The sequence below is a fragment of the Marmota flaviventris genome, chromosome 2 (assembly GCF_047511675.1).
Source record: "Marmota flaviventris isolate mMarFla1 chromosome 2, mMarFla1.hap1, whole genome shotgun sequence".
Lineage (NCBI taxonomy): Eukaryota > Metazoa > Chordata > Mammalia > Rodentia > Sciuridae > Marmota > Marmota flaviventris.
This window is the reverse complement of record NC_092499.1, coordinates 111,682,327-111,700,147: the sequence shown is the minus strand read 5'-3', so window position 1 is coordinate 111,700,147 and position 17,821 is coordinate 111,682,327. Positions and strand designations below refer to the sequence as shown.

Here is a 17,821-nt window from a genome sequence, read left to right as displayed (position 1 = left end):
AATTTGGGTTTTCTAACAAGAACATATTTTTAAATAGCCCTTAAAGTAGTTTTCCTTCTCTAATCTCCACTCTTCCCAATTCAAGAGCAAATTATAAATTTTCATTTCTCAGGCTGCTTCCTGTTGTAATTTCACTTTTCAGAAATGTAACAATAAAAGCTAATGCTTTCTTTTAAAGCTAGAAAAATGCTGGTGTACATTTTACTGGACTATGATGTAGAATGAGAATTGATTTCTATTATTTTTCCCCGTAGCCTTAACTCCTTAAACTCAGTAACTGAACATATAATTACTGCAAGCCTGATAAAACTTCGCATCTGAACAGAAAAAGGGCACATAGCAAACTGTAGTGTGTGCTTGGAGCAGAGCCAAGAGAGTGAGGTGTAGACCCCCATCTACATCTTTAGACCCGTGGCTCTTCAGGAATGATCAGGGAACTATGAACAAGGGACCTTTTCTTATTTCTGCTGTGCATGTCTCAACCCCAGTCCCCAGTTCTTTAATTTAGAAGACATTCTGGCTTCAGGGTTCCTTCTGCAGCCTCCACAAGAGATAAATCTTCCTGAGAAAGAGGTGGGAACTCCACTCCTCCAGAGGTGAGGTTCTTGACCCACAATGAGCTTCAAGGATAAGGCTCAGTCCCAAATCACATTCCCATCAGAGACTCCGGACTATTCAGTTCACTCTCCTCCATCATGTTCATTCTTTTATTAATATAACAGGTACAACAACTTCTGGCACAATCTTATCTATGTCCATTGTGAATACAATGACTGACTCAGATAGATACAGGACAGGATATGATTCGATCCTCTAACATCACACTGATTATCAGGAATACAAAGTAAAGAAGGAACATTGTGAAGCCCAGGATCTTGTTCATTCTCCATTTGCATAATGCAATTGAAGAGATCACAAACAGGAGCATGAGAAAAAGCAAAACAATTGCACAAAACAAGCCATTGCTGCTGACTGGCACAGGCTGCAATCCATTGATAAGACAGAAAAGCAGCCAAGGAACAGGCAAGCTGCAAGATTAAAGAAATATTGTGAATATTCTTAATGTTTATAATAATTCCATATACTTAATTAGTATTTTACAGTTTACTAAGCACTTATTTTTTTCACACATAACAAAAAAAGAAACTATGAAATAGAGCGGAAATTATTAGCCCCAATTCAAAGTGAGGAAACTAAGGCTTGGGGAAATTAAAGTGCTTGTCCAAGGATTCACAGCTAATGATTGGGAAAATCTGGATTAGAACACTGCTCTGAGTTAGAACTTTATTTTCTTTCCTGTATGCTTTCTACCTTCTATATGACTAACACAGATCAATTGAATCTCTAAATTTTTAAAAATCTTTCTTAATTTTTTTATTTAGTCGTTGATAGACCTTCATTTTATTCATATGTGGTGCTGAGAATCGAACCCAGTGCCTCAAACATGCTAGGCAAGTGGTCTACCACTGAGGCACAACCCCTGACTCTCTTAAATTTTTATGACTAAAGCCTATGTCAGGATAAAGTTTCTTTAAATTCTTTAGGGGGCTCTCCTAGGCCTCTTTGCCACTGTCTGCCATCCCATTCCAATACGCATGTACACATTCAATTTATTTCTATGTATGTATCAAACTCAGGGCTTCATGCCTGCTAGGCAAGCACTTCACAATTCAAATTAAAGGGAATCACATCCAGGCCAGGATTGGGGAAATGGAAATAACGCTCTGCTCTGATGAGGTCAGGAGGACAGGGAAGAGGATGGGAACAGGAGGAAGAAGGAATTGCTTGTTTATGCAAAATGCTTTTTAGAGACTGGGCTAGCAGGAATCCAAATGCAAATGAGCTGGAATATCAAGAAGTGAAAAGTTTCCTTCCAACCCGTCTGCAAACTTGGATACCTGTGTTGGACTGTTTGTAATGGAATGGAGTGAGCTTCATTTTTCACTTCATCTGTCAATTCTAGTCAGTTACATTTCCAACAGCGCTAAAGTTCTGTGAACCCTTTGTTTGGGCTGTGATGATGAAGGAAGGATACTTTGTTGCCTTGTAGAAACAACAACTGTGCACGCCCTTTTATTCTTGTGTAATGAATGAAGCAGAAAACCAGCAAACAGCCGCGCAGGGATTTCCAGTTTTACTTCACATGCCTTGGAAAGGAACATCGCCACTCACCCGACAGTGATATCAAATATGTTACTACCCACGGAGCTGGATACAGCCATGTCTCCCAGGCCTTTCCGAGCAACAATCACACTGGTGATGAGGTCAGGAATTGATGTGCCAGCTGCCAGGATTGTCAAACCCATGATCTCTTCAGAAATCCCTATTGTTTCGCCAACCTAGTAAACCAGCAACAGTAATGAGAAACCACGGCAAGAGTCTGGGAAAACCCACAGAGCCTTCACAGCACCAACCCCAGACTACTCTGTGCAGGGGGAGCCCCTTCCAAGGAGCTCAGTGCACGCCCTCCATCTGAGCAAGGGATGGGTGGCCACAGGGAGAGAGCGAGGCCCTGCTCATCTCCAAGTTGAACTACCAGCTCCGCCCTTGCCTTCACTCCAACTATAGCACGTCTACCTTGCCCAAAGGGCTGCTTCTCCAAATATCTGTTTACCTCAGCATTTCCAGAAAACACAGACCTCTGCCGTTGCCAGGAACCAAATTAGAGGCCGCAGATGGGCGTATGGCACAAGCCCTATTGGCAGCCGAGGGAGGGGAGAAAAGCTTGCAGAGGTTTACAGCTCTGGAAGGACGATTCCAAGCCGGACGGAAAAGCCCTGGGTACGGGGACCAGGACTGGGAAGAAGCCAGACAGCCAGCAAAACTGAGCTGGCTGTCAGAGTGTGAGGGATTTCCCCAGGAGGAGAGAGGTGAACCGCGTGACAGAAAAAGTAGGGAAGGAGGCTAATAAGACACGATCGCTGGAGTGGAGAGGCTTTCTGTGCTAGGATGAATACCACACGAAACAAAAGCTGGGTGCCCACCACAATCAGATGTCTGTACTTTTAAACCTTTAGAAACAACGTAGAAACTACATAAATTCACTTGTTCCTTGATATTCCCTGGGTACTGGAAATTAATCTTGAGAGGAAAAAGTGCCCTTGGGAGCTGCTGGTGCAAGACTGGAGCTCCTGCCCTTCACTTACCTGGTGAGCCCACCACACCATGAGGTAGGAGAACATGGCTATCCAAATGATGGATCCCAGGAAGGTGATAACAAAAAGCTTTTTAGACTCCTGTTTTAAAAGGAAGAGAAAAAAAGGCTAAAGGTCTTTGGCCCTCCTGAGGGAGCCCCAGGGTCAGTGCCAAGGTCTGGTGGAAGTGATGGGAGGGTCTGGAGACCAGAGTAGGACTGAGGCGTTGTCTCCAGTGAGCGCCTTGAGGTGGATGGGCAAGAAGGTGAGCGCAGGGGAGTCCAGACAGGAAGGCACTCAACAGTCACCAAACTCAAGAGCTATTTGCTTGCCCTCGATCCAGATCCATCAGGACATCTTGTTTGGCTTTTGCAATCTCACCCTGCCCCATCCTCTCTGGACCCAAAGACAGAAAATGGACTCTCTTTGAGTAGAACACGTTAGTCAGTTCCTTCTCTACAAATAGAAACACTGGGTAGGAATATCAGTATCCACCCTGAGTTTTCAGAAAATCCCATGGAAACATGATACAGTGGCATCATTCCTAAATAATAAATCAAGAATCAGGAATTAAGGAGACTAGATCACACTATTTACAGGGACACTGATTATGAGGGACAAAAGGCACGTGTGAAGTCTAGGGGCCCCCAATCCCAGTGGTATGTCACCTAGGCATGGTCTCCCTCCAGAGCTGCAGTCATGTCGCACATCCTTGCAGTGGTGGAACCCTGCCAACCTCTCCCTCCCCTTCAGTATGAGCCCTGGGACCTAGAGGCCCCACAGCCCATGGACAGGCAGCCTGAGGTACAGCTGGGCACTCACCTGCCTTCGGACATCAGGCACCGTCAGCCACAGTGGGAGCACGATGGGCAGGAGGAAGAGGTAAATGGCCTGCTTCTGCCTGGTCTCAGGCCAGTCCAGGGACAGAGGCTCCTCCTCTTCCTCCTCCTCCTCCTCATCCTCCTCCTCATCCTCCTCCTCCTCTTCACTATCCCCTCCATCACTTCCCCCTTCATCATCTGCACCTTTCTCATTTTGGGCTTCATCTTGATTTTCAGCATTGACTTCTTGGGCTCCAGTTTCACCTTTGTCACCTTTCATGTCACCATCTTCTGCTTGGTTTTCACCTCCACCTTTGGGTTCATCTTCTTTTTCTTCTGCTTCAGTTTTGCCATCACCTCCACTTTTCTTAGTTCCTTGTTCACCAGGAGCTTTACCCTCTTCACCTGTCATTTCACCTGTGTTCTTGGCTCCAGCGGCACCTTCCTGCAATCCAAGGCCAACAGATTAATGTGTGGTGAGAGCTCTGCTTGTCCTCCTTCCCCACTCCTCCCCATTTGTGGTTTTTCTTCTCAGGCTGCGTCTGAACACTTAAATAGGAGAAAACTAGAGCAACCATTCAGCAAAATTCCCCTCCCAATATTCCTAACCATGGTGGTCTAGCTTTTTTTTTTTAATATTTTTTCTAGTTGTAGATGGACACAATATCTTTTTAAAATTTTTTTAAAATTTGTAGATGGACACACAATATCTTTATTTATTTTTATGTGGCACTGAGGATCGAACCCAGTGCCTCACATAATGCGAGGCAAGTACTCTATCACTGAACCACAACCCCAGTCCCCAGCTTTTATTTGGTCGTTTCCAGTGATGGAGATTTCACCACCTAAAACAGCTTCTGTCATCTTTAACAGTTCTTATTGGTTTGAAGCTCATGTTTGCATCAAAATTCCATACCAGCGCCATCTCTGCATGCAGGTTTACTCTTTGGAGCAATACAGAGCAAGCCTAGTGCCCGTCCAAGAGACAACTCTCTTCTCTGGTTTAAAGATCCCCAGGTCTTTCTATCATCACCCTGCCCCTGGTGCTATAGCCTACAGACTGCTCCACAACTTGATGAACTCATTCCATTTAGCTCTACCCCAGAAGGGGGACATCCAAAACTGAACACAGAACACACATACAGTGGAACAAGACTACCACCTCCCTTGTCTTAGATACTAGGCCTCTATAAATGCCGCCTCGTATATAGCATGATATCTTTGGTGGTAACAACACATTGTGGAGTCTACTAGATCTCCTAAGTTGTTATATTACTTTATACGATACCTATTTACTGACCTTTTTTTTTTTTTTTTGGTACTAGGATTTAACCCAGGGCTTGACCACTCAGCAACATCCCTAACCATATATATATATATGTGTGTGTGTGTGTGTGTGTATATATATATATATATATGTTGTAGATGGACACAATACCTTTATTGAATTTATTTATATTTTTTATGTGGTGTTGAGGATGGAACCCAATGCCTCATACAGCTAGGCATGCGCTGTACCACTGAACCACAACCCCAGCCCCTCTTTATTTTTTATTTTGAGACAGGGTCTTTCTAAGTTGCTGAGGCTGGCCTCAAGCTTGCAATCCTATCTCAGTTTCCCAAGTCACTGGGATTACAGATGTGTGCCCCCACACCCCACTTATTACACATTTTTATGTGCGGGCAACAGAGTAAATGATTTAATAATAATACCTGGCATTTACTATATTTCATGAGTCAATTCATGACATGGAATTATATTCATCTTACAGGTGGAGAAACTAAAGCTGGGATCTGAATATGCATAGTTCAATGCTTTGACCTCTTAGCCACCAAGCTACTCTGCTTTATAAATGCCAGGCTGAATGAGACCTTTGGCTCCCAGACCTGGGGAGCTTATCAAAAACAGTTTTCCCAGCAGCACAGGAGGCTGAGGCAGGAAAACGGCAAGTTCAAAGCCAGCCTCAGCAACTTAATGAAGCCCTAAGCAACTTAGTGAGACCCTAAAATAAAATATTAAAAAGGGCTGGGTTGTTGCTCAGTAGTTAAACACCCCAGAATTCAGTCCCTGCTACCACAAAAAGAAAGAAAGATAGGCAGTTTTCCTGGTTCTACGCGTCCCAGCTAAATTAGGATCTCTGGAACTGGATACCAGTAATCTGAATCTGACATTTTCCCAGGTGCTAATACATTCGTCTACAGATCAGTGTTTGGGAACCATGGACTATCTCCACACTAAAAGCCACTGATTCTTCAAAAAGAAGATGATTTGACTCAAGTCCATAACAGCTGATATCCAAAACTCCAGTTTGGCTATCCTTACATCTGCGATAGAACCAGGATGCTTTTTTCAATATCTATTTTATTATTGCCCTTTCCCACATTCTATTTTGTTTTTTGAGCTCATACAGACCTAGGTTAATGTTTTGCTGATCAGTTCTATTTTTTGACTATAGAGTTTTTAAACATTGCAATGGAGAGTTCACCTGTAAAAAGTTATAAGGCCTTTACTATTAGGTTATGTGTTATATGTATTATATTATGTGTGCACACTTGTGTTTTGTGTTATATGTTTGAATGTACGTATGTCCATATATCATATATGATGAGCACTCATGAAAAAATGGATCCAAATTTTTTTTTCACGTGATTTAAATGGTTTAATTTAAATTGGGTAAACAGCTGTTGAGGATTGTTTTAATATATGAACAAAAAAGGAGGTTAACAGATCTGTTTGTTTACTTTCACCTTTCTTTTTCATTATATTTAATAATTCTGTTGAAGGTAAGGTACATTGTTAAGAAAATTGTTTTCTAAAAAAAAAAGAAAGAAAAGAAAATTGTTTTCTTGCATTGTGAACTCACTTGTATGCATTGTGAACTATCTGTTGGTGCAGCGACTTGTGGTAGTGTTGGGGTATTTTTGCTGATGATGTCATCGGTGGTGCAATTTTTCCAAAAGGAGCCGTCAATTGGCTTGGTGTATCTTCCTCCCTTCTGCTTGTCATGATCGTTCAGCTAAAATTTGGGGGCCAACAGAGGTGAGGCAAAGAACCTCACCCCCGCCCCCCGCTGGTACAAAGGCCTCTCCACAGGTGTGGCTGTATACTGGACCGGTAGTCAGTGACGGGTAAGATCCAATTGCAATGGTACCAACCTAACGGGTAAGGACCATATGTACTATTGGACAACCTAAGGCAGGCACGGTCCCTAAGCCACATGCTCAGAGAGGGGGAGATGTTGAGAGCCACAGCCGAAGGGGCCCCAGCAAACTTCCAGCTGCCAGCAAACTTCCAGCTGCTGGCTGATGATTGGCTCATAGTGGCCCCAGCAACATCTAGCTGATTGGCTCCTCTGTGGTGATGCTCATTGGGCTGTTTCCCTGCCCTTTCAGACCACGGAGCTGCTCATTAGGGGACTTTTTTGGCTCCGCCCACGCGACCCAGCCAATTGGCCTCAAGAGCAGGAGGATGGGGGGAGGTGGAGAGGCTTCTGGTGGAGAGAGAGGCTTGTGGGAAGCCAGTGGTGGCAGTTGGGGCTCTGAGGGTTTTTCCTGAGGAGCTGTTTTGTTTGGCATGTGTGGTTCTAAAAATAAAGTTTGTTTCTTTTGACAAGTGGCTCCTGATTGTGCCCAGCCAGACTGCGGCAGTTCTCAGATTAGGTTCCCCAAATAACCTATAAGATGCTAGCTTGAGCAAAGGCCTGGACTCTGTGTCTATGTCATCTCTAGCAAATGTCACAATACTGGCAACCCTCAAAGGATGTTCAGTGATTCTCAACTCTGCTGCATTTTAATATCAGCTGGAGGCATTTGAAACCGTTGGTGTCCAAGAACCCACCCCATATATTCTGACTTAATTGGTTGAGGGAGGGACCTGGGAAATTTTTTAAGCTTCCTCCAGATTATTCCATTATATAATCAGGGTTGAAAACCTCCAGTAAAGAAGTCAATTGTTACTTGCTGAGGCCTGTGCTTTAAATTAGGAAAGAAGATTTTAGTCTGAAATAATTCCTGCCCTCCTTCCTCACCCACTCTCATCAGAGGGAGACTTCCTGGAGGAAATTAGTCATTTCAATCAATAGGTATGGAACTGTCTGTGCAGCCTGCACCCTCTTCTCTGAGGACTATCGCCCCAAAGCCGCAGCTGAACTGGTGGCCCCCTTCTTCCATGTTGGAGTCAAGGTGCCCCACTGCTTCCTGACCATAGCTGACTGGATACAAACTGGATCATCGTCCTGGCACCTGGGTTGATCCTAAAGGCTGGGAACCTGTCATTGCTCTGGACTAGAGGGCTGGGGTGGTGGCTTAAGGTTGTGGACTGACAAGGAAAACAAAGCCAGGCTGCCAAGATAGGCTGAGTGACAGAGCATGGGCACAGAAGGAGACAGAGGGTGGGCAGCAAATAGAGCGAGAAGCCACCAGATCTAGATACAGCTCCTTGTGAGATAAGTCTCACTTTTTTTTTTTCCTCCTGCAGGGCTGTGGATTGAAAGCAGGGCCTTGCATATGCTAAGCAAGTACCCTACCTCTGAGCTGCATCCCCAGCCCTTCTTATCTTCTGAGACAAGGTCTTGCTAAATTGTCCAAGCTGGCCTTGAATTTGCAATCCTCCTGCCTCAGCCTCCCAAGTAGCTGGGATTATAGGCATGTGACACCTTGCCCAGATCCAAGCTTCACTTCCTGCACTGTGGTTCCAGAGACACCTCTGTGCCCTCTTAATCCTTTTTACTTGAGCCAACCATATTGGGCCTCTTGGAACCTTCATGATAGTATAAAAATGTCTTAGATGCTGGGCCCTAAAATGCTGGATTATGAATGAGATATAATTGAGTACTTTGGGATAGGAAAACAGAGATGGAACTTGCAATCAATATTTATTTACTATAAGTCTCTTGACCTATATTGAGCATAGCTGGATGTTAGGCATTATATTTCCCTCTCGTGTGGCAACAGAGAAGACTCAGACGTGGATCCTGCCTTCAGTAACCTCACCACTAGTAGGGACTAAGAAAGACCAAAAATGCAAGGGAGGCAGTGATAAGAGCCTCAAGACAGGCACACAGCACCATGGACATTCAGATTTGGGGACATCAACGAATCTTCATAGCAGAGGAGGTATTTACAACTGGGCCTGGAAGGGTGGGCAAGATGAGGCTATCTGAAGATGGAGAGGGAATGGCATTCTAGAGCAAGGAAGCCATGTGAGCCAAGGTGTGGAGCAGAAAAACATGGAGACAAGAAATTCAGTTTGGTCAGAGCATGGTGGAAGAAGAGTTGTCAAGACAAAGCTGTGTCAGGATGTGAGACCCTGCGGCTGAGGCTAAGGTATCTGGCCAGGTGCACAGGCAGTGAGGAGCCTGGGAGGTCCCCAGGCTGAGGGTCACCAGGCTGAATGCTGTCCCACCGCATTCCAAGATGTCTGGTGTTCTGAGGCACCTGGTCTCACTGTTCCCTAGTTGCCAATAAACTCACTAACAATTCTTTGTGTTCTCGCAGTGCGTGGCACTCACAGTACATTCTTTTTTTTTTTCTTAACTTATTTTGATTTTTTTAGTTGTTGATGAACGTTTGTTTTATTTATTTTTATGTGGTGCTGAGAATTGAACCCAGTGCCTCACACATGCTAGGCAAGCACTCTACCACTGAGCCACCACCCCAGTCCACGGCAGAACATTCTTGTACATATCACCTCACTCATATTGAGATGCTAACAGTAAATTTACTGGCTACATCAGGTTTTTGTGGTTTTCAAGCGACTTCAGAGAAGAGCGATGCTTACTCCAGAAGAATGAAACTCAAATAGAATTTCAGACCTTCAGGAAGGAACTATTTTTGGCCACAAAGTCCTTCCCTGGGCTTCTTAAATCCCTCACCTGTGCAGAGGTTGGGCGCCTACCTGACCACCAGGATTCCAGATCTCCCTTAGTGTCTGGAGTTGGGGCTGGTGTGACCGTGACCACAGGGAGCTCAGCTGGTGGCTCCTCTTTAAAGGATAAACATGGGTTAGGTCAGAAGAGCGGACCAGGTTCTGGGGGCAGCTGCAGACATTGATGGGAGTGGCTGCAGGGCTATTGGAGAGCGTGGTCTCCGAAGGTTTGTTGGGGAAATTTCTTGTTGGTAGGAAAAGTAAGATGATGTGCATTGTTCTTGCCCTGTCCCCTGAGATACCTGCAGATGAGAGGTATTCACAGACATTTCCTGGCCATCGTGGCCTAGGATGCTGTGAACAGCTCGAGCAGTTGAAGCAGAGAGAGGGAGGGCACTCTCAGCGCTCAGGGTCTAATCCTCCGGAAAGGATCCTGCTGATTTTGAGACATGTTAAAGCCGTGGAACAGGATTGAGTGGAGGGAAACAGAAATTCTGGAGAGCTAATAGTTTAGGTAAGGCTCTCTCACATCTTGACTGTGTGGCTTTGGGCAAGTCCCTTGACTTCCCTGAGCCTGCATAGCCTTTTCTACAGAATGGGAAGAATGCTGCTCTACCTTCCTCCCAGGGTTTCTGAGTGGACCAGACAGACCTGGTGTGCAGAGGCCGTATGGCAGTAGCTGTCCCACTTCCTTCATCTTAGTCACCACACAGATGCTGGACGTCTGTGTTACCAGACCCCTAGTGGCCTTCCCTCATCCAGCAGAGCCTTCCCTCTCTCTCTGGGGCTGCTGATTTCACATCAATCACTAATAACCCTATCCTTAGGTAGAAGTAATAGGAAGAAGATACAGGTAAGATTTAGCAAAAAAGGAATGGGAGTCCATGGGGCTTGGGCTGTAGCTCAGTGGCAGAGGGCTTGCCCAGCATGTGGAAGGCTCTACATTCCATCCTCAGCACCACATAAAAATAAACAAATAGAATAAAGGCGCCCCGTCCATCTACAACTACCAAAAAAAAAATTAGAAAGAAATGGGAGTCCTAGAACTTTCTGGCCTTCCCTTCCTATCTAAGAAGAGCTCACAATGCCCCCCTTGGGCAGCAGCTATATATCAGGAGACCAGACTGGAAGAAGGAGGCTGGAGTGAAACCTACTATGGGCAGCCTCAGCTCATCCCTCTGACTGACTGGCTCACAGAGGCCAAGATCTGTGCCTCGGTTCCTGCCCTGGGCTGGCTGCCGACAGGAAGGAGGGAGGTGGCAGGAGAAACCCCACTGGTTCGGCCATCCTCTCACCTTCTGGTTTGCTTTCTGCTTTGGCCTGGGGTTGGGCTCTGGCCTCCTGATTCAAGCTCTCCTCCTTGTCCTGGGAGGGTGGGCTGCGAACAAGAAAGGCAAAACACCTCATCTGGGACTGCAAAGTCATCCCTACCACGCCCCTTCAGTTAGGACGGTCAACTGAGCCACCAGAGCAGAAGTGAGCAGGGAAAGGCAGGCCTGGGGGTCTCCGTGTCGGAATTCTGATCCTACTGGGTCTACTAACAGCACCCAATTTGTAAAATTGGTCTTAAATTCCCTGCACCATCTCTAACTGGCTGTGACCTTGGGCAAGTCACCCTCTCAGAGCCTACATCCTTTCTGTACAATGACATACTTGCACTCAGAAACAATAAGTAGGATTTATTTCCCTTATGAGCTCAAGTGATGGCTGCTTAAGTGATAAATTGGGAAAGATTCTGATCCAAACTTGCTGACAAAGTACCAGAATTAATCAGTGACATCTGTGATGGGCAGGGAATGGGGAAATGATGGCAAGTAAATGTGTTTTTGCCACCCTTGGACTAGATTATCAGTAAAATCCTTTGAAGCTTTCTTTTTATGAACCTTCTAGAAATCAGGGTGATAGCATTCTGTGTGTGCTGCTCCATGGGGACCACTGGTGGCCATGTTCATGAGCCTTTCCTCTCCAGACAGCCAACAAGCTCTTGGCCACACCCATTTTGACCCCAGACACGTAGAGTCCAAGCAAGGCCTCTTTCTAGATCCCTGTGCACCTTCTTCGCTGGAGGCCACATAGCAATGGGCACAGAACGGTGCTGCCCTGATTTTACAGCAAGGAAAACGGGGAGGGCAACTCTTCCCATGTGACTATGTGCCAGGCAACATGCAAAGTACTTTGGGGAGTGGGAGTACTGGTGTTGTAGGGACAAAGGAGGCAAGGCACCGAAGATAGTAGGAAACAGTTTTATTTGGCTGCAGCCAGGTTCAGAGGGTACAGCTTTTGCTGTAATCAATCAATCCCCTGAACCCCAAGTTCGGGGAGTTTCAGAGTTTTATACCCAGCATGTAAGGGGAGGGGCTCATAAGTTCACAGTCTGCAAAAGTTCACATAAAAGCAGCTTTTTCTTTCACTGTTCTGGTCAAGTTAACTCTTCAAGGACAATGCCTGAGAGGGGAAAGCTTCTTCTCCCCTTTCTTTCCTCCCCCTGCCAGCTGTTACCATGGAGCCCAATTGGTAACTTATCTTAAAAATGTAGACATCTCTGTGAAGCCCAGCTCAAGGTCAGAGGACTTGTTTGCACATTTCTTCAAAGTACTATACTGGATACATTTGTGAAAAACTAGTAAGGGGGTGTCCAGCACCTGGAGTGCTGGTATCTTCTCAGCCAGTGGCCCAGTAAACAGGGCAACAGGAAAATAGGAAGTTTATCTACATTGAACTCTTTTGTGGAGACTCTTTTGCTGACAGTCCTAAAATCATCCATGGTGGAGAGGATTTTTCTGTGGAGAAACAGGGTGCCACTTCACTGGGGTTTGAATCCAGGGACGCTCTTCCACGGTTAACCCCAGTCCTTTTTATTTTTTATTTTTTATTTTGAGACAGGGTGTTACTAAATTGCTCAGGATCTCATTAAGTTGCTGAGGCTGGTGTCAAATTTCAGATCCTCGGGCTGGGGTTGTGGCTCAGTGGTAGAGCGCTTGCCTAGCACATGTGAGGCACTGGGTTCGATCCTCAGCACCACATAAATGTAAAATGAAAATATTGTGTCCACCTAAAACTAAAAATAAATAAATAAATATTCAATAAATAAAAGTTTGTGATCCTCTGACCTCAGCCTCCCACGTCTCTGGGATTACAGCTGTGCACCACCACGCAACAGACGCAGAGTACTTCATGCATGTAATTTCACTGTGGGAAAGGAAGGAGTGACAGAGACCGAGAAGCTGGAGCTCAGGAAGGTGCTCCTCCCAGCTGTGTAGCTGGGACAGGGAAAGAGGGGAAGGGAAGGCAAATGAGAAAGCAGTGCGATGCCCTGGGGTCTGCTCCGGCTCCGCGCCTGAGCACTGGGTTGCTTGGGAAAGCAGAGTATCTAGGCCTGAGTCCTCTCTAAAAAGCCACTACCATGACACAATCGGAGTATGATATGAGGGTCCATGAGAAAAAATAAAAGTGCTTTAGTTGCTGCAAAGTGTTTCACTCATATTGTTATGTTAGCATGGATTCTGGAGCCTGATGACATGGGTGTCAACCCTAGACCTGCCACTCACACGATAGCTGTGGACCTAGGTGGATGATTTCTTAACTTCTCTGTACCTTAGACTCTTCATCTGTAAAAATTTTCCAGAGATATCAACAGATTGGATTAATTTATTCGTGAATGTGTTTAAATAGGGCCTGGTACCTAGAAATCACTACAATGTTGGCTAGAACAACATTGACAATGATGATGACAAACTGACAACAGTAGTTGAGGGCGCTGTCCCACCCAGGAGACAACACTGCTGTAACAAGATCCAGCATCCCAGATTTAAGGTAGAGGGGACCTGGCGATCCTCTAGTCCATGATGTAGGCACTGCAAGGAAACTGAGGAGTCTGGGAAGCTAGGTGGATCAAAGCCTCTGCCAGCATCCGCGATGGACAGGAAGTAGTTAACCAGGTCTGGAATTTCCTCCTCTCCACCTGTCTACCAAGTTCTCAGAGTTGGTTTAGCTGCAGCTGCCTCTGACTACAAGCTCCATCTGCCTCTGACTGCAACCACCACTATGACACCCATGGTCCCCCAAAGTGTCCTGGCACCCAGCAGCTACTGGGAGCTCAGATTCAGGAGGCCAGAAAACCCCAGAGGGTCCTTGACATTAATCAAGCACTGCAGTCTTCCGTTGAGAGGAGAGAAGCTGTTATCTAGAGAGCTCCCTCAGTTCCAGTCCAGTTGCTGAGAACATCTACTCCCTGTTGGCTTCAGGGAGTGGTGAGAAAAAACAAGTTTCCCTTTGCCTCACATCCTCGTCACACACCCTCACCTCTCATTTCCCACGCCACTGAGGAAAGCAGGTCAGCAGCAGGGTCCCCTGCACTGGGACTCTCTCTCACTCATCCCAGTGAAATCACCAGCAGAGGCATGTGACCCTGGAGAGGAAAAGCCCCTTCACCAAGAGGTGAGCTTTCAGACCACAAGAGACAACTCTTCCACTAATCAGCTCTGTGGAGAGAGTTGGAACACCTGGAAAGGACGGAAACATCTGGGTGGCCATCTGGAAACAGCACATGGACACACAAACATGTATCTGGGGAGTGTTGGGAACAAAAGCCCTGCGAGGTCCCAGCCCCTCCTGGACCAAGTCTCAGGGTACAAAATCAGGGTGAGTCTCTGAGCAGAACTGCACCCCAAGGCACTCCTGCGGTCAGTTGCCTCAAGGGTCCTGGCCTACCACACCCACAGACGATGGAGCAAGCAGGCTGCTCTTCCCAGAGATAACTCTGTCACCGGCTCCCCAAGCACTTGTCTCCTCACATGCCCTCCCCTCTCCCAGCCCAGCCGGATCATCTCCTTAGCATCAATCTCCTCTGACCTCGGCCTGGCCTGAACATCCCATAATCCTGTTAGGACAAGTAGGCCAGCTGGCGGCTCTTGGTCACAGAGGTAGCCCAGGCAGAGAGCCCTGCAGTCCCTTTTAGGAGAGTCTATCTCCGGGACTTGTCTGGAGTCTGTGCTCTCCAGCAGTGGGCAGGCATGACCCAGGGACACGGCTCGCCTCACTGGGCCGGGCCAGGCACAGCCCTAGCGTTCATCATCCAGAGGCTGGCAGGTGTTGCTAGCTCTGCTCTGGGACCCCTGAGCTATTGTTTTTCTAGAGCTGACCCTTTCACAGTGCCTGCCGAGGCCCACCGTGAGGAATTTCTGAGGAAGCTTTCATCACTTTTTCTTTGATACGCTGTTCACAATACAGTTTGCTTGTTTTAACACCTAATACCCAATATTGTGTCTTCAGGACTCTTCAGGCCCTGATGAAAATTTAAGACTCTTAAATCAGAAATGTCAGTCAGAATGCTCCCTGGGACACAGCAGGTCCTTCTTTCAGGTCATATTCAGCTCGGGCCTCAGCCTCCTGCTCAGTGGCACTCTGACCCCTTAGCATTCTCCCAACAGCTGATCTTTCTCTGAGGGCCTTCTGCATGGGCTGTCAGTTCTGGATCAGAGCCCCAGAGAAGGAGGAGCCCAAGGTCAGCAGAAGACTACCTGAGAGACAGCCATTAGAGCCTGAGAAGCACGCTGGGGCAGCTCTCTGGGGAAGGTCGAGACAGAAGGCAGGACTCAGTAAGGTGGATAGTGAGAGTCTTAGCTGCTGCCATCATTTGTCAAGTTCAACATGGACCCCACTGCTCTTTAGACACTGCTTACCCTCACCAACCTCGGAAGTGATCCTGGCAGCTCTGAGGGTATGCTTTGAGATTCCTGATTGGGAAGGGATTAGCAAGCTTCCCAGGACTCCAGAGTCAAATACAGAGCAAAGGGAACACCAATCAGAGCATCTGGGTTGTGGGGCCCTTGCTGAGGTGCCCCCCAGAAGCATCCCTGGCTAGTCATCCTGGGCCAAGCTGCCAGGCTGGAAATACTGCGCGGGATGCTGGAGCTAGCCCCAACAAAGGCCAGAGCAGGGCACTTGGCACTCATGGCCTGCCTGCAGGTGAACCCCTTTAGATTTTATAGGAAGGGGCACTGAGGCAGGTAAGTAGTGAGATGTGTGTACCAAGGATCTTAGCTTTCTCCTCTCAGGTGGCCCTCTCTTGGTGAGTCCCCTGGGGTGCCTCTTCCTTGTCTCCCAGATTGTCTGACTTTCACCACCCACACTTTTTTCTCTTGACCCTCTTCCCATCCCCAAACCACTACCTCTCAGATTTGCAGTCCCAGTTTTCCAGTTGCTGGAGGGCAGATGCACAGGTCTGGGGAGGCCTTGCTTACCTATCCCCAGGGGGTCCAGGCTGTGGATCATGAGCTGGTAGAAGGTGCAGCGGATAATGTTGTTGTGCAGAGAGGCTGAGCTGCTCCCTCCAGTTAGCACAGCAAGGGCACAGGCCTCAGTAGAACTCTGCCCAAGCCAGGGGAAGAGCCACAGGAAGATCTCCCTCACCTGCCTTCATCCCATAGAGGTCAGAGACAAAGCACAGAAGCCTTATCCTGAGCCCCCCACTGCTTTGTCTCCAAATAGGAGAGGCACGCTTCTTCCCCTCTCAGCCTTCCCTCAACTCTTCCAGAACTGGCTTCTTCTATGTCCTGTCTAATTCCCCAAAGTCTTGACAAGTAGCAGACCATATGTATTAAGGATGCCACCTTACCAAGGGTTTGCACCTCCCTGAAAGTACACCCTTCTAGAAATACCCTAATCTACACACCACGCAGACCCCCTGCCCATGGGTACAACTCTATAGGCCACAGGGCATGATTGCATTTTATCATCACCCCACCCAGAGATAAGCCAGGGTATGATCCCCTTCTACAGAAAAAGAGTGAAACCTCAAAGAAGCTAGGTGGTATGCCAAGGTCATATAGAGAGGGAATGAAAAGAGCCACGCTAGCATGCGGGTCTTCAGATTCCTAGTCCAGTTTTATTTTCTGTCTTCTTGCTCAGAAACCATCATGGGCAGGCACATATAAACACATATTTACTGTACACAGATGTGACACACACTTATTCATTGTGACACAAGTAGAAATATTATCTGATTTGCTTCGGAACATCCAAAGACAATGCTTCAGTGCTTGCCTAGTTCTCCCACCCCCTCATCCCTCTCTATCTGAACTCTTCTGCCATCTAGTGGCTGCAGTGGTGCAGTACTTCATGACAGGTTAGAGAACTTTGGAGGGGTTTCAGGCCCCAGCCTCTCCTTTCAAGTTCCCCATGATTCTGTCCATATACCCCATAGAACAAGATCAGTAAGATACAGTTTTTAAGAAATTGCATACCTTCCTGCAACCTCCAGCGCTCCTCCTATTTTCCTCTTAGTTCTGGGGCATTCTAAAACCTCCAGGCTTTTATATTAAACAATCCTACCACATTAGGACTGGAAACCAGGACTTGAGTTTAACTGGTCCAAACAGTCATTTTGCAGATGGACAACATGAGACCCGAGTTATACAGCAGGCTAGTCGTGAGGCCAGCTGGGACCTACAGGACTTAGCTCCCAAACTAGCATCTCCTGGAAACATACTCTGGAGGTGAGAGTTCCTGACAACTTAGCCCCTCCTTCCTGGCTCACCCTGGAGGTCGGAGCACAGCCCGGTTCCCTCACATCAGAACCACAGTGCCCTGGTCTACGGCTATATGCTGAGATCTGCAATGTCCGCAATGGGCTGCTTCCGTATGGCGCCCACCTGCAGCTTCTTGTTATCCTACTGCTGCTCCCCTGCAAATAGGAACAGGAATCGCAAGAACATAGGAGTCAGATGTCATGGAGAGACCTCACTCTCTCTCCCTCCTTCCCTCTCTCTCCAGGGCCAGTCTAACTGCCTTTCTGCTCCTGGATGTGCCATTGTCTCCGGTCCCCTTGAAGCCTGTATCACAGTCCCCTCTTCCCCCATTTGTAATGTTCTTTCCCTCCTCTCATCTCCACTGAAATGCCAACTGCCTCCAGGCAGCTAAACATGATTCTTTTTTATAGATGCCTATTCTTTTCCTTCAAAGCACTTTCCCCAATTTATTTATATGTACAAACAGCAAAA

At 47.0% G+C, this 17,821-nt stretch overlaps 1 protein-coding gene across 1 annotated transcript in view; it reads right to left on the bottom strand.

Annotated features, from left to right (window-relative positions):
• Positions 1-778: 778 nt before the first annotated feature.
• Slc24a1 (solute carrier family 24 member 1) overlaps positions 779-17,821 on the bottom strand; it is a 34,297-nt gene continuing 17,254 nt past the window's right edge. Inside the window, exons 2-5 of the mRNA XM_071608407.1 lie at positions 3,957-4,400; positions 3,147-3,236; positions 2,173-2,339; positions 779-1,028 (exon numbers count right to left, since the gene is read on the bottom strand). Coding sequence (XP_071464508.1) covers positions 779-1,028; positions 2,173-2,339; positions 3,147-3,236; positions 3,957-4,400 — 951 coding nt within the window. The remainder of the gene's footprint in view (positions 1,029-2,172; positions 2,340-3,146; positions 3,237-3,956; positions 4,401-17,821) is intronic.